The following is a 16,753-nucleotide window of genomic DNA, read 5'->3' as shown; positions in this document are numbered from 1 at the left end:
GAAAAGACAGGCTCTATGGTGTCCCTTAGAACTTGTAAGTTTCGTCTTCCACCACCCCCAACCCCTCAAGGAGGTTCCCAGGAGAGACCACAGAATGTGTCCGGCAGATAGTGTTTTAATCCTCACAAGGTCTAGGTGAGGTAGAGGAAGTGGAAGTGGGGATGGGCTGTTGTTTCTCCCCACCGTGAGAAGGACACTGAGGCACAGAGAAAGAAAAGGACTCGACCAAGGTTATCAAAGCGTCAGAGAGAGAGCTCGACGCTAGGAACACAAAGCCTTCCCCACCCAGCCAAGCTGGTCTCAGGGCTAGGGCTATCTCTGAGGGACTCCATCAGGGCTTGAGACATCCCAAAGGGAGCTCAAGGTCCTCCTCAAAGTGTTTAGCCTCAGCCTGTGCATGCTAGCTGAGAGCACTTTGGCCAAGACCGAGTGGCCATCACCTATGTTACTTTATCGTTAGCATCTGGGTAATTTTTTGCATTAGGGAGGCAGTGGCCAGATTGCCTCTCTGTAACAGGGTATGAGCACAGCCGAAAGGAAGAAGCTGGCATGAGCAGGGCTGTCCTGGCTCCAAGGAACTGAAGCAAGGCTAAGCCCAAGGCTGAGCCCTTCTGGTTCAGTGTGGAACCAGGGGAGGGAGGATGGCTGGAGCTAAGGAGATGGGCTCTGGAACTGGGGAGCCCCTCTTCAAGACAAATTCTACCCTTCACCTACTCAAATGCTGCCTTCCCAACCCAGGCTGAACCCCTCAGAGGCCCATCTAAGCCCCCTTCCGCCCCCTTTTCTCAGATGCCCCCTTCCACGCTCCGTGCACTGTAAACATGAGCAAAACAAAAGCCAAGAAAAAAAAAAACAACAAAAACCAAAAAAAAAAGAAAGAAGAAAAAAAACGAGACCCCCCCCTCCCGCCTCTCAACCTGGGGTGAAAAAAAAAATTCTTTTTCACCTTAAACAGGATTTGGCTTTTTTTTTTTTTTCACCTTTGAGTCCTTTTTCTTTTTCTCTCATAAAGACGGGGAGATTTGGGCTGTCGTTGGTTGGTTCGGTCAGGCACCAAAACAAGAAACTCAATGAGAAATATTTGGTGCGGATTCGGTAATAGCGACATGTCCACCACAGATGACTAGAGCACCACACACGACATTTTTCTGAAGCTAACATGCTCTGGCTGCCATCCACAGAAATAGCTAGAGACCCCTACATGGTTTCTACGTGGTCGAGAGGTATATATACAATCCTTCAAAGGACAGGATTGAGGGGCCGGGCTATCAGCTAGACCTGCAGGATCACGTGGAGAGTCTCAGCAGCATGGGCCCCCCCTCCCTCCCTGCTCCGGGCGCCAGCTCCTCCCTCCCGCACAGCAGGCGGGGTGGTCACCACTCTGGATGGGTGGGCCCTCCCCCACCCCCACCTCTCCTCCAACCCGATTACCACCAGCTCCTCTTTCCACAAAATGTGCTTGCAGGCTTTTCCTCTACATCAAATGGCTCAGAAGGCAAAGTTTGGCTGCAAGGGCTATGGCCGTGAGGGGACCTGGTGAAGGAAAATGGGGCGTCCACTGGGCTAATTCCTCCCTCAGCTGTCGGCTCCCAGTTGTGTCTCAATGTCCACTCGGCAGATGGGGCATTTCTTGCTCATGGCGAGCCACTGGTCCACACAGAGTTGGTGAAAGAGATGCATACAGGGTAGGCGCCTGGAAGAGAAGGGAGAATCCAGGTCAAGGGGAAGGGGGCCCCGGGCCATGCCTGGAGCTGACAGACACTGGCTACTCGGGGCACTGGGAGACTCATACCCAGGACCACTGGGGGACTGGCCAGAGAGGGGTCTTGGGGGCCCTGCCATAGAGCGAGGCTGTAGCTGGGATGGGAATTCATGACCAGAGGGATAGCCCCCAGGTGCCCACCTCCTGATCCTCCAGATCAGCCTGAAGTGAAGCCAGGACTCTGTCTTAGATCCATTCAGGCCAAACAGCACCCTGTTGTCTTAAGCTTTGTGTCCAGGAGTCTACACCTTGGGCACCACACATCTAGAATATTCCACACCCCACCATCCTAAAGGACAACCAAGCACACAGTGCATCCCTGGCACCCTCCCTCACACAGGGACACAAGGAAGCACAAGAGACTCACGGCGCAGGACGGATCACCAATCCCCACAAAGGAAGGCGAAGGGACTCAAAAGGGGAGCTCCTACCTCACATCTTCTCCATCTTCCAGCAGAGACAGACAGATTGTGCATTTCTCGTCCGTGTCTGACTCCTCCCCCTCCTCCTTCTTGCCCTTGCCATCCTGGGGTCTTCGCTGTGAGAGGCAGACAGGAGCATTTGTTCTGTGGTGGCCATAGTCTTTCATCCACAGCCTCTCCTTTCCCTCTGAGTCAGTCACTTTCAAAGTTCTTAAGCAACACCCAGAATTGTGTGCACTTCCCAGACCCTACTTCCTGCCTCCCCCCCACTCCCCCCCCCCCCCCCCCCCCCCCGCCGCTTGCTGCAGGATGCGGAGGGCTAAAACCAAGTGAGGAAGAAGCCAAGTGCACTTTATTTTTGTTGCTCTGGGCAATCCATGTCCCAGGCATTCGCTTTATACTGTTCTAGGTGTGTAGAGTTTAGAAAGGACTTAGGTACCCATGGAGTTCCCGGCGTGGCTCAGTGGTTAATGAACCTGACTAGGAACCATGAGGGAAATTTCTATTATATATATTATACATATATAAAAAAATATATAATATTATATACATATACACATATTTATCATAACATATTAGTAGAAGCTGATAGTAGTAAATGCGATTTTAAAATACTGTAATTAGTATGACTCATTTGATGGTTATCTTATTTAGTATTTATGGCTTTAATTTACAGTGTTTTTTTAAGTTTTGCTTCTGTTCTGTTTCATGTCTTTATTCAAAATGGGACTTCATACCTCTTTTGCTCAGATTTTATCATTTAAAATAGCCAATATATAGATAATGTAAGTCCTAAGTTATTAATTTGACTTTATTTAATTTAAAAACTACCCCTCCCCCAAAGCCCCTGGCCACAAAGGATCTTTTTACAGTCTACTCTTATCTTTTCTAGAATACCATATATTTGCAAGCATACAGAATGCAGCCTTTTCAAGCTGGCTTCTTTCACTTAGTGATATGCATTTAGTACATATTTTCTGCATCACATCTTTTCATGACTTAATAGCTTACTTTTTGTATCATGGAATAATATTCCATTGTATGGATGGACCACAGTTTATCCATTTACTTATTCAAAGACATCTCAGTTACTCCCCAATTTTTTATTTATTTGAGTTTTAAAAAATGTTAACTCCAACACCTGGGCGCTAATCCTATTCCAGATTCCTGAGCAATAACCCTGGAGAGTCTACCTCCACAGGCTTAGGGTAGAGGGTGTGAATCTGTGGCTTTCAAAGAACCCCTGATGAATTTGACATTTACTGAGGACTGGAAACTACACTCTGAAGTCTTAGTTGCCCATTTGTCCATGTGTAAGATGGTACTTGGAAGTTTTTCAGAGGCAGAGCTCAGCCTGCAGTGCGGGTGTTCCCTTTGCCCTCTGCATTCAGATCCAAGCATTCATCCACCTGTATACCCACCAGTGCACCTACGCACAAGTCCACATGCATGCACACACACACACACATACCCGGCTCCCCTCCTGTACAGAGGGCATTCCCATCTTCTCTCCTGGTCAACACCTGGCAGAGACAAGGGAGAAGACCCTGGGAAGGTAGCAGAGCCTCAGAGCATCTAACTAGAGCAAGTGTTTCTAGATTTTAGACTGTACCCTCTGTGGAAAACCAGGCTTAGATCAACAGGACCATCCACCCCACAACCACATAGGATGACCTGCCCGGCGACTCACCTTCTTGTACTTGTGGGGGAAGGTGAACCTTTCAATGGTGTTCTGTACAGCTCCCCGAGTCACATTTCCCAACCTGTCCTCAAGCTGCAGCAGCTCCTGCAAAGGGAAAACAAGAGTTCCCATTGTGGATCAGCAGTAACAAATCCGACTAGGATCCATGAGGATGCAGGTTCCATCCCTGGCCTCACTCAGTGTGTTAAGGATCTGGCATGGCCTTGAGCTGTGGTGTAGGTCACAGACGCAGCTGGGATCCACATTGCTGTGGCTGTGGTGTAGGCCAGTGTCACTCTGATTCAACCTGGCCTGGGAACTTCCATATGCATCAGGTGCAAGCCTAAAAAGACAAAAAAAAGGGGGGGGGATGTGGATGTGCGCACTCATCATGTTCAAACACGCACATACATGCACAGGAAGGGCACTGAGTGACGTCAGCAGGAAGCATCAGAAAAGCTGAAAGATCCGCCTATCTCCACTCTCTCTCCCTCTCTCTCACTCTCAACCCTTAGGCTCCCACCACCACCCACGCCCTCTTCGCCGGACAGGAGCCAGACGGTGGCAGGACGTACCTCATAGCTCTCCCGCACAGCGGACGTGTGTCTGCTGGGGTTCAGTCCCTGGAGAGCAAGGAAGTGAAGCTGAGGGTAAGGGTAGTTTCGGATTTCATGGACGACCTGTTGGAAAGAAAACACCTCAGACAGGTTTCCAGGCTCCAGGAGCCCAGCTTCTGACTCTTCCTCCTATAACCACCAATTAGCTCACCCCTGAGTTGCTTCGGGCTGTGGGGGGTTGGAGGGACTGTCTTTCTTCCTCCTGTGTCCCTGTCCTCATCAAGAACCAAGACTGGAGCTCCCACTGTGGCGGAGTGGGTTAAGAACCCAACTAGTATCCTTGAGGACGCAGGTTCGCTCCTTGACCTCAGTCAGTGGGTTCAGGATCCTGCGTTGCCCCAAACTATGGCATAGGTCACAGATGCAGCTGGGATCCGGCATTGCTGTGGCTGTGGGGTAGGCAGGCAGCTCTGGCTCTGATTTGACCCCTAGCCTGAGAACCTCCATATGCTGTATGCTATAGGTGTGGCCCTAAAAAGGCCAAAAAAAAAAAAAAAGAATCCTACTGCAGCTCAGGTCACTTTGGAGACACAAGTTTGACCTCCAGCCTGGTGCAGTGGGTTAAGGATCTGGCTTTGCTGCACCTGTGGTGTAGGTTGCAGCTCAGATTCGATCTCTGGCCTGGGAATTTCCATGTGCCAAGTGTGAAGCCAAAAAAAAAAAAAAAAAGAACCAAACCTGTACCAAACCAGCCCAGAAAGAATAGCAAATCAGTAAAGAAACAGCTAGCCTGGATGGGCATTTATTTCATGGCAGGCACTGTTCTATGCCCTTAATTTAATTATCTCAACTGATCTATAATGTGGGTGCAAATACTAGCCCCATTTTACTGATAGGGTAAATGAGACCCAAACAGATTAAGTAAGTGGCAGGACCACGGTTTCAAAGCCAGGCAGTTGGATGGCAAAGTTCATTTCCTTCCCCTCTGCTCTGTGCTGCCCAGATAGGGTGGGGCAAGTGGGGGCACAAAATTTAAGGAGCCACCAAATGACTCAATACACAAAATAAAAGATATTTTAATGCTATTTTTTAAAAATCAAAATTAATGCCAAAAATTCATAATGAATAAAAATATCAAAATTTTAAATCAAAACAAGATCTATTCCTATCTTTGCACAGCCCTGCCTCACTCACCTCAACCTGACTCTGGCTGTGAATCACAGCCCCTCAGTTACTCCTGCATGATCCTGGGCCAGTTAGTGAACCTCTGTATGACTCTCTGTTAAATAGGCGTAAAGCCTATCATGGGGGAGTTCTCACCACAGTGAAGTGGGTTAAGAATCTGACTACAGGAGTTCCTGTTGTGGCTCAGAGGGTTAAGAATCTGACTAGTATCCGTGAGGATGCTGGTTCGATCCCTGGCCTGGCTCATTGGGTTAAAGGATCCAGCATGGCCATGAGCTGTGGTGTAGGTCGCAGATGCAGACACAGCTCGGACCTGGCATTGCTGTGGCTGTGGTGTAGATGGGCAGCTGCAGCTCTGATTAGACCCCTCACCTGGGAACTTTCATATGTTGCGGGTGTAGCCCTAAAAAAGAAAAGAAAAAAAAAAAAAGAGTCTGACTCCAGTGACTTGGGTCGCTGCAGAGGTGTAGGTTCAACCCTTAGCCCAGCGCAGTGGGTTAAAGGATCTGGTGAAGACAGCAGTTGTGGCTCAGATGCAATTCCTGGCCCAGAAACTTCTATACACTGTGGGAGTAGCCATAAAATTAAAAACAAAAAATCACAGCACAACCTATCATGGGGTTTTTACGAGCAGGATAATTCATGTAAAGTGCTTAGAACAGTGCCTGGTATGGAGCAAGTGCTTAATAACTGCTAGCTTTTATTCTCAGGAGACAGTGCATCATAACGGCAAACATTAGAACTTCAGACTTGAGGGAGTTCCCATCGTGGCTCAGTGGTAACGAAGCTGACTAGTATCCATGAGGACACAGGTTCAATTCCTGGCCTCCATCAGTGGGTTAAGGATCCGGTATTGCCATGAGCTGTGGTACAGTCACAGACAAGGCTCAAATTTGGCATTGCTGTGGCTGTGGTGTAGGCTGGCAGCTACAGCTCCGATTCAACCCCTAGCCTGGAAAATTCCATGTGCTGTAGGTGTGGCCCTAAAAAAAAAAAAAAAAAAAAAAAAAAAAAAAAAAAAAAAAAAAAAACTTCAGACCTGATATTACACATCCAAGCCTCCCATGTCACAAACGAGGAGACTGAGGTGCTGCATAGTTAAAGGGCAGAGGCAAGGCTGGGAGGGTGGAATTGTGCCCTAGGGCAGCAGCATGAAGAAGCCGCCTGGAAATAAGAATTTCAATCAGTCTTTGCTGCTTTAGTGGAACATCCTCAGCTTCATTCCACACTGCTCACCAATGCCAAGAATGCTAAGGCCCCAAGCCCCAACCTGATCCTCGAGGTCCCCTTGCCCTGAAAGCCCATCCTCTGTACAAAGCAGCACTGAATTAGCAGGCCAGCCCAGTGGCCACCTCTGGGGTCTCTTGTGTCCCCCACACCACACATCTTCATCCCACTTCACAGATAAGTAAAACTGAAACCCAGGAAGGAACTGACCCAAGAAATTAACTAAATGAGACTACCCTGCCTGCTCTTAGCCCTGAACCTTCCCCCCCAGCCACAGCTGGGCATGCAGCCCCTTTTGCCTCCCCCAGCCCCCTGCCCACCCCTTTCAGGAGCACTGGCTTCTAGGCCAGCAGCTTTCCTTTCTCTCCCCTTCAAGTCTGATTGGAATAGGAGCTAGGAGGGGAGGGTGGCAATTGACTTGCTTGGGAGCAGGACACAGGAGACAGAGCATAGGGGAATAGGCCATAAGGGACTGGGCACAGGAGGACAGGACACAGGGGGACAGGACACAGGGAGCAGGGCACAGGGGGGCAGGGCATAGGAGGAGAGGACATAGGGGGACAGAACACAGGGGGCAGGGCACAGGGAGACAGGGCACAGGAGGACAGGGCACAAGCGGACTGGACACAGGGGAACAGGGCACAGGGGAGCAGGGCCCAGTGGGAAGGACACAGGGAGATAGGGCACAGGGGGGCAGGACACAGGAGGGCAGGGCACGGGGGACAGGGTACAGGAGGACAAGGCACAGGGGAGCCACAGGCCTTAGCCCACCCTTGGCACCAACAGGCAGCAAGGGAGTCAGTTTCAGGCAGAGCCACTCACTCACCATCTGCGTGGAGGAGGAATTTCGGGGAAAGTGGTGCATTCGAGGAGTCGCTAGGTAATGCTGATAGTGCTGAGGGATGGGCCGCACCTGGAACTGAGTGGGACTCAAGCCGGCGTCCACACTGAGATCCCTGTGGGGACATGGCCACAGTGAAGCACAGGAAGGGTGATTCAGCCATCAGGTCACAGAGGGGACCTCAGACATCAAGACCATCAAGTAGAATCAGTCACACTGCCAGAGCACCTAGGGACTCCATCTCCCTAGCCCTTCCCCTGTCTTTATGGCCAAGGAAAGTGAGACTCAGGAAAGGAAGAATTCTGCGAGAGGGAGCAGAAATAACTCTACCAGTCCACGTCTCAGACTACTTGAGATGAGTGCTCCAATGCTCCCTTCCAAGACCGAGCCCATTCTGGAGAGAGATGCTGAAAGAAGAATCCAGTAAGCCAGGCATGGGCACAGAGCACAGGAAGGACGGAGTCCAGATAAAGTGAAGGGAGGCCCTGCTTTTACCATGTTGAGAAAATAAGAGGGACACAGGAAAGCTCTCCTGGACAACCACCCCCACTCCGAAATGTACTGAAAACTCGTTTCACCTCAAAATTTAGTAATGCGATGGAAAAGGAAGCAGGGCTCTTTGGAAAAGGGCCACATTCATGTCCAGGACTAAGAAAAAAGGTTCAAAATGAGATTTAAGCATCTAGTCATAACTGAAGGCAAGGACATTATCAAGGTCAGGTGAAAAGGATTCGAGAACCATTCTGAAAAGGCTTCCACTGGCGGAGTTTGGGCATTTTTGTAGCAATTAGCACAACTGCAGTCATTTAAAATACATCAAATAGGTTCACATCCATGAGAATGAAATGATGCTGAAGAAAACCATCACCTTTGAAAGATGCTAGGGATGCTAGGCCAGGATGCTCATTTTGAAAACTAATAAAGGAGTTCCCTGGTGGCCTAGCAGTTCAGGATCTGCTATTGTCACTGCTGTGGCACAGGTTCAATCCTGGACCAGGGAATTCCCACATGCCCTGGACCTGGCCAAAAGAAGAAGAAAAAGGAGGAGGAGGAAGAGAAGGGGCAGGAGAGGGAGGGGAAGGAGAAAAGGGGGGAGGAGGAGGAGGAGGAAGAGGAGGGGGAAGGAGGGGAAAGAGAAGGAGGAGGGGCAGGGGAAGGAGAGAAAGAAGGAGAAGAAGGACTAAACATTTATCCTGCCTTGTTATAAAAGTATCCTAGCTAATAAATGAAGAAGGAATCATTGACTGTTCTGTTCTGACCTTTTCACATCCCATAAAAAAATAAAGGATCTGGGCCAAGATCATCGATTGCTACAAACCTCACACAGGAGTGACTACCAGCTTTCTGCTGGGAGAACACAGCACCACGTGTGAAGTGTTTTTGCCGGAAAATGAAAGTTGAAGCTGAATTGGCTCAAGCTGCAATCTGAGCACCAGTGCGCCGGGAGCATCGCAAACCCAGGGGCGTCTGAGGTGACACCTCCAGAACATAACCAGCAAAATCCAGATAAAGGGAAACTACAGGAGAAAGAGCCTGATTTCTTCAACAAATACATTTAAAAAAAAGACATTTTATATAGCATTAAAGGAATTTCAGCTTCCATCCTGGATCCCTGAAACAACTCCTGCTGAGTCTGTCATGTGGGAAATGAGGTAACTCTTAGAGCCACTTGGAAGCAAACTTAGAAATCCTCTTAGTCTAGCCCTCATTTTTGCAGGTCCCAGTAGAGGCCTGAAAGGGGGCGTCTTGTCCATGGCCCTGGGCTAGCCCGTTAGGGGACCCAGGGTTTCTGACCCTTGCCTGGGCTCATCCTATGACCTGCCTCAGAGAAAAGAGTTCCACAGGGCACCTTATGAAGTAGAGGATCTGATTCTTAGCACTTGCCCAACAGTTCCAGGGAACCCAGCAGACTGAAAGCAGCAGAGAGACCAGCCAGAATGGCCATCATCAAAAAGTCTACAAATAATACATGCTGGAGAGGGTGTGAAGAAAAGGGAACCCTCTTACCCTGTTGGTGGGAATATACACTGGTACAACCACTATGGAGAACAGTTTGGAGGTTCCTCAAAAGACGAAATGGAGATCTACCATGTGATCTAGCAATCCCACTCTTGGACATCTCTTTGGAGAAAATCATAATTTAAAAAGATGCACGCACACCAATGTTCACGGCAGCACTATTCACAATAGCGAAGACAGGGAAGCAACCTAAATGTCCCTCACCAGAGGATTGGATACAGAAGATGTGGTACATATATACAATGGAATATTATTCAGCCATAAAAAAGAATTAAATCATGCCATTTGCAGCAACACAGATGGACCTAGAGATTATCATACTAAGTGAAGTTAGGCAGTGAAAGACAAACATCATATGATATCAATTATATGTGGAATCTAAAAAAAAAGAAGGATACAAATGAACTTATTCGCATAACAGACTCACAGACTTTGAAATACTTATGGTTAATGAAGGGGACAGGTTGGGGAGGGGGGAGGAATGGACTGGGGGTTGGAACTGACATAAGCACACTGAGGTATAGTGGATGATTGGCCAACAGGGACTTGCTGTATAGTATGGAGAACTCTACCCGATATTTTGTTATGATCTATGTGGGAAAAGAATCTGCAAAAGAATGAATGTGTGTACATGTGTAACTGAATCACATTGTTGTACAGGAGAAATTTTCATAACCTTGTAAATCAACTGTATTTCAATAAAACCTTAAACAATGAAAGGATAAAAAAGCATTAGAGGGATGTCCAGGCAATTCTACCAAAAGCAAAGCCCCAAGGAACTAGGAACAGAGTTGCTCTAATTCCAGGACTGCTAACTGAGAGGCAAAGCAACCTCAGTCCTCAGATGAGAGGGGTGATCTGTCTGCGCTGGGCCTGGGTGGGCTCTGGGACCTCCTTTTATCATCTCATTGAAAAATCTCTTCCCAAACCCATGATCCCTAAACAAGGATCCTTTGCTCTTGCCGAGATGCCAGCAGGGGGAGGCTGGTAGGAGGCTCTTGCATCCACCACCCTCTCTCACATATCCCGTGTGTCCGGGCAAGGTTAGGGCTGGGTGGCAGAGTAGGCTGTGGTCTGCACTAGGAGCAGAGTTGGAACTGTGAAGCCAGCACTGAGTCAGAGGAGCACGATGAGGATGAAGACACTAGAGCAAGAGCTCAAGGTCAAGGTCAAGTTATTGAACCAAGGTCAGAAAAGGGGACATGTGTCAGGGGGATTTATCCCCCAAGGCCTGCTGCTCCCACACGCTCTCAAGCCAGAATGCTCCGCTGAGAGCTGCTGCTGAGGTAGGGCTAGAATCTCCTAAATTAAGAGGGGAAGACTAGGCAGCCTCGGGCCTGGGGCTGGACAAGGGCACTTGGGTGTGCCAATTTCTGGAATGACTAGGGCAGAATTCAGTGGTTTCTGATGATTGTCTAAAGGAAAGGTGAGGGAGTATTCCTGTTGTGTGTCTCAGGTTTAAAACCTGACATAGTATACATTAGGACACAGGTTGAATTCCTGGTCTCGCTCAGTGGGTTATGATCTGGCATTGCCATGGCTGTGGTGTAGGCCTGCAGCTGCAGCTCTGATTTCACCTCTAGCCTGAGAACTTCCGTATGCTGCAGGTGCTGCCCTAAAAAAAAAAAAAAAAAAAAAAAGGGAAAAGGGGGTATCCTTGCAGAGGATGAGAGTAGCCCCTCCTAGAAGGCATTTCCTGTCATCTAATTTCCAGACTGCACATCCTGGCAGAAGAGACCTCCCTGGAAAAGAACTGAGTGGGGACATGGTTGGCACGATCACAATTATGAAAAGCCCCTCGTCACCACGAGGCTGGCACTTGCTGGAACAGAGCTCCTTACAAGGGAGGAGAAATTGTTGCCTCCTCCTCTGAAAAGGGTTTCCTACTTGGGAAGTGGGGACGGGACAAGCAGAAAGGGCCCAGGCTGGACCCGGCAGGCCCAGGGCAGGGGCCTCCCATCGTCTCCTGCTGGGGCTCTCAAGCCTCAGTTTTGTTTTTTGCTTGTTTGTTTTTGTTTTTGTTTTGTCTTTTCTAGGGCCGCACCCACGGCTTATGGAGATTCCCAGACTAGGGGTCCAAGAGGAGCTGTAGCCACCGGCCTACACCACAGCCACAGCAACACAGGATCCAAGCCGCGTCTGCGACCTATACCACAGCTCACGGCAATGCTGGATCCTTAACCCACTGAGTGAGGCCAGGATCGAACCCACAACCTCATGGTTCCTAGTCAGATTCGTTAACCACTGAGCCACGACGGGAACTCCTCAAGCAGTTTTTATGTTTCTCGGGGCAAGCAGGGGTCAGGAATGCAGAAACACTGAGATGAGTGAGAAGAACAGGAGATCTGGCCAAATAAAGCAAGCTGGAGGGGCCACAGTTCCTCCTAACATGTCATCAGGACCACCCTCACCCACATCACCCATCCCGTCCCACCTGCCATGTTGGACCCCGTGTGTTTGTTCAGGTCACTCAGCCGCTCACAAGGACCCTGGGTGCTCTGTGGGCTGGAGTGAATGAAATCGAATTGACTTGCCCGCTGAGAGACAGAATTTCATCCAAACAACAATTAAATCTTCTGAATTTGAATCTGCTAATTAGAAAAAGGCTGGGCTGAAGCTGGCCACCTTGCAGTCTGTCTTTTGAGGGAGTGTTGAATCTAACAGACAAAACCTGAGCACTAGGGAGGGCTGCAGACAACGGAACCTGTTAAAACAACCATTTCCTGCACTTCAAAGCCCCTTCAGCCACCGCACAACCAGAATTACCCTTTTGAACCATTCCTGGGTGTCCAGTCCTGGGCCACTTCCAGAGCAACCCTTGCCCATGCCAGCTTGCCTAAATGGCTGAGTAATGACACCACTGCACATCTGTTTTTTAAATAGTCCATTCCTTTCTGCTGAGGTTTTTTTGTTTTTACATTCTTTTTTTTTTTTTAAATTTACCTCAAATTTGCAAGAACAGCACAAAGAATTCCTGGATACCTGTTCACTCAAATTCCCCAAGTGTTAAAGTTTTACCACTTTACTGCATTTCTATTTACTTCTCTCCATCCATCCATCCATTCATATACAGATACACAATTCTCCATGGATTTTTCCCCCCTAAACTATTTAAAAATAAGTTGCAGGCATGATGCCCTTTACCTCTAAATACTTTTGTGCACTACATGTCTTTTTCAAGTGTGTGGAGTATTTGGATTAAACCCAAATACTGGTTTAGGCCAGCCCTCCCCTGAGTTAGAACCAGCGATCCAAAACCAAACTGTACCACATCCATGATTTGGTACTGCATCCCAGGGTAACAAAGACCCTGGGCCTGAGTGTGAGGATCATGGGAAGACTTCACAGGGGCCCACTGCCCACAGAGACACCACATCCAAGCCCTCAGCCCCTCTCCCCAGCCAATCTCCTTGGTCTTTGCCACCAGTGCAGCTGGCTCTGTCTCTGTGGGCCTGTTTTGCCTGGTGGGCATGTCCTGGCACTTCTCTCTGGACTCCTCAAGGCCCACCCCCTCCGGGAAGCCTTCCCTGATCACCCTAGCTTGGCAGGCTCTCCTTTCTGTCCTCCTCCCAGGGAGCCCTGGCTCTCAGCCCTCACTTGAGCTGGGGAAATGCTTTGTATCCCTGTCCCCTCCACCCCTGCCAGGTCGGGCACATGATGGCACTCAGCCACATTTGAGCTCATCCCTGAACCAGGCCCTTTGGAGGGCCATCTGGCCTCGAGGGTGGAGGCAGACAGGGCAAAAGCTGGGGCGTAAGGAGTAGGCCTCCTACATCATTAAAGTGAAGGAAATAGGAACTCCATGGATCAGGCAAGACCCTCCTCCCTCCCCCAGGGACACCAAAGACTCACCAGTCAGTGCCCTCAGCCAGATATCTGGGCTGAGGTGTCTGGAGTTGGTGGCCGAAGTCGAAGCTGGGGTGGAGGCGGTGGGGGTGAACAGACACACGCTCCTGACTCCGCCTGCACGGGAAGGGAGGAGGGCCCATGGTGTTAGGACTGCCCGGGGCCAGGCCAGCTCCCAGGAGTGCTGAGCGGCCCCCCACTGCCGAAGCCCACATCCTGTGTGTGGAGAGCTGGCCTTCGGCCCTCTTCCCAAACCCCAAGGAAGCAGCAAACTCTGGCAGCAGCAGATAACTCAGACATTGCTGCTGTCTCCGGGCTGCCCACTAGACTAAGGCCTCTCCCTGGGTGTCACTGCTGCAGGTCACTTGTCCCACCCAGGATTTCTGCCTCCTCCACGCCTTCCCCTACCATTCCCCTCTGTCCTTAAGATGTACATATCTGCCTCCTGCAGGCTCTCCCACATCTGGGCACTCCCTTGGCCCCCACCATGCTCTTCACTTCTCCTCCACCCTTTTCCACACTCTTCCCAGCTTTCATGGCCCAGGGCAAAGCCACCTCCTCCAGGAAGACCTCCTGAACACTCCAGATGTGGTAGTCTCTCCTCCCTCTGACCTACAACACTCACCTTCTGTCCCTGGCACCCCAACATCTACAGACCTGGATGTTTAGGGTCTTAGTGATCATCAAATCTAGAGATGTTCAAAGTGTGCTCCAAGCCCCCCTGACAGTCCCTGAGACCTCTTCATGGGGTTTGCGAGGTCAAAATGATTTTCATAATAATACTACTATGTTATTTGCTTTTTAAATTTTTTTCTCTCTTTTAGGACTGCACCTGCAGCAAATGGAAGTTCCCTGGCTAGGGGTTGAATTGGATCTGCCGCTGCCAGCCTATGCCACAGCCACAGCAACGCCTGATCCTTAAGCCACTGAGCAAGGCCATGGATAGAACCTGCATCCTTATGGAAACTATGTCGGGTTCTTAACCTGCTGAACCACAGTGGGAACTCCTGTTATTCGCTTTTTCACTTTCATTCTCTCACAAGCGAACAATGGAATTTTCCAGAAACTATATGACTTGTGATTCGGTCCCAGTTTCAATACAGAAGCAGACTTTAGAACATAGCTATCTTCTATTAAACCAAGCATTAAAGAGATTTGTGAATATGTCACTTTTAAAAGAAGTCACTCTTTCACTGCATTTACATACAGATATTTTAAAAAGAAACACATTACTGGTATTAACATGTAACTTTGTTATGGTTATTTTTGTCTTTTTTTTTTTTTTTTTTTTTTTTTTGCCATTTCTTGGGCCGCTTCCACAGCATATGGAGGTTCCCAGGCTAGGGGTCCAATCGGAGCTTTAGCCTCCGGCCTACACCAGAGCCACAGCAACACAGGATCCGAGCCGCGTCTGCAACCTACACCACAGCTGACGGCAACGCCGTATCCTTAACCCACTGAGCAAGGCCAGGGATTGAACCCGCAACCGCATGGTTCTTAGTCGGATTCGTTAACCACTGAGCCACGATGGGAACTCCTGTTATGGTTATTTTTAAATGAACTCATAAGTATTTTTAAATTTCTCAGTTTTTATTTCTAATAGGTATCACTATTCATAACCCACGTGAACAGAGGCTTACAGAGTGAAAAATGGTCCCGAGGCATTCCCGTCATGGCCCAGTGGTTAACGAACCCGACCAGAATCCACTAAGACACAAGTTCGACCCCGGGCCTCGCTCAGTGTGTTAAGGATCCGGTGTTGCCATGAGCTGTGGTGTAGCTCGCAGATGTGGCTTGGATCCTGCGTTGCTGTGGCTGTGGCGTAGGCCGGCAGCTACAGCTCTGATTCGACCCCTAGCCTGGAAACCTCCATATGCTGCGGGAGCGGCCCTGAAAAGACAAAAAGGCAAAAAAAAAAAGAAAAAAGAAAAAGAATCAGGTGATCATGAAGCTTGAGGGAACCCGAGATGTCCCCAGTCTAGTCTCCCACACTGTGAGCATCCTAGCCCACCAGATTCCTAGCTCCTGTCTCCGCACCTGGGCAACGTGACAGGGACACACACTAACAACGGAGGGAACCCGGGTCGGGTTAAGGCAGCGCTCACTGCCTGAAACATGCTTCTAAATGGAGCGAAAGCTGGCTCTGGCAGAGACCCATTCGGTGACTGTGGCCCAAGCCAGCGCGGAAGAAGCCAGAGGTCCAGCCCTCGGCCACACCCCCAGGCCCCGCCTCGCGCCTCCCCCCAACCCCCGCAGGCAGCACCCACCTGGGGTGTGAGACCAGCCTGCGGTGCTGGGCTTCCAGGAGCTGCTGCTGCAGGAGGTATTGCTGGTGCAGGGCCTGAGGTAGGAAGGAGGGACCTGTGACGTCCTGGAACTGCAGGGCGGGCAGCGGAGTCAGCGACTGGTGCAGGGCGCCGCTGTGCTGGTGGGCCGGGGCCATGTGGGTGCTGAGGCCCGGTTGCGACTGCACGGGGTGGGCCAGGGGGAAGTCGGGAGCGAGCTGCTGCGGCTGCGGGGGGCCCAGGTGGAAGTGGCGGCAGGAGGTAGCGTGAGGATGCTGAGACCTTTGAAAGGGGGCACCTGGAGAAGCAATGACAAACACTCCATGAAGACCAGCCCTGCTCCCCTCCCCCACAGACCCCATCTTCCCCCACCCCACCCCCACCCTGCAGCCGGCGCAACTCAAGACTTCCATTAGAACACAGCAATGTCATTTTTATATACAAATGGTCATCATCAGTGCTGCCTAGTAAAGGCTCTGTACATTGTGTTGGAGGAGGGAAGAGTGTTTTGTTTAAAAAATAGTTAAGCATCCTTTTAAAAATTAACACAGGTGTTAAAGGAATTTTAAGGTTCCTGGAGGGAGTTTGGCTTTCTTGAATTTCTCTTCTCCCATCAACTTTATTGACCCCTCCACATTTTTACTATTTTCTTTTTTTCTTCTCCTTTTTTTGGGGGGTGGGGGTGGGGCGGGCCTGTGGCATACGGAAGTTCCTGGGCTAGAGGTCAAATCAGAGCTGCAGCTGCCGGCCTGTGCCACAGCCACAGCAAAGCCAGATCGAAGCCTCATCTGCAGCCTAGGGACCTACATAGCAGCTTGTGACAACACCAGACTGTTAACCCACTGTAGTCTTTTAATAAGGCAAGAAAGTGGACCCCAGAAATGTTTACAGAGATTTCCTGCTAAATGAAGCAAGTTCAACACATACC

At 49.8% G+C, this 16,753-nt stretch overlaps 1 protein-coding gene across 1 annotated transcript in view; it reads right to left on the bottom strand.

Annotated features, from left to right (window-relative positions):
- Positions 1–882: 882 nt before the first annotated feature.
- ARK2C (arkadia (RNF111) C-terminal like ring finger ubiquitin ligase 2C) overlaps positions 883–16,753 on the bottom strand; it is a 111,082-nt gene continuing 95,211 nt past the window's right edge. The window contains exons 2-8 of the mRNA XM_047764186.1: positions 15,808–16,123; positions 13,547–13,657; positions 7,661–7,790; positions 4,441–4,545; positions 3,875–3,970; positions 2,194–2,300; positions 883–1,693 (exon numbers count right to left, since the gene is read on the bottom strand). Of these exons, the coding sequence (XP_047620142.1) occupies positions 1,576–1,693; positions 2,194–2,300; positions 3,875–3,970; positions 4,441–4,545; positions 7,661–7,790; positions 13,547–13,657; positions 15,808–16,123 (983 nt within the window). The 3' untranslated portion in view covers positions 883–1,575. The remainder of the gene's footprint in view (positions 1,694–2,193; positions 2,301–3,874; positions 3,971–4,440; positions 4,546–7,660; positions 7,791–13,546; positions 13,658–15,807; positions 16,124–16,753) is intronic.

This window comes from Phacochoerus africanus, chromosome 2 (genome assembly GCF_016906955.1).
Source record: "Phacochoerus africanus isolate WHEZ1 chromosome 2, ROS_Pafr_v1, whole genome shotgun sequence".
Taxonomy (NCBI): domain Eukaryota; kingdom Metazoa; phylum Chordata; class Mammalia; order Artiodactyla; family Suidae; genus Phacochoerus; species Phacochoerus africanus.
Note: the sequence above shows the minus strand (reverse complement) of the source record. Positions and strands in the feature narration are given on the sequence as shown.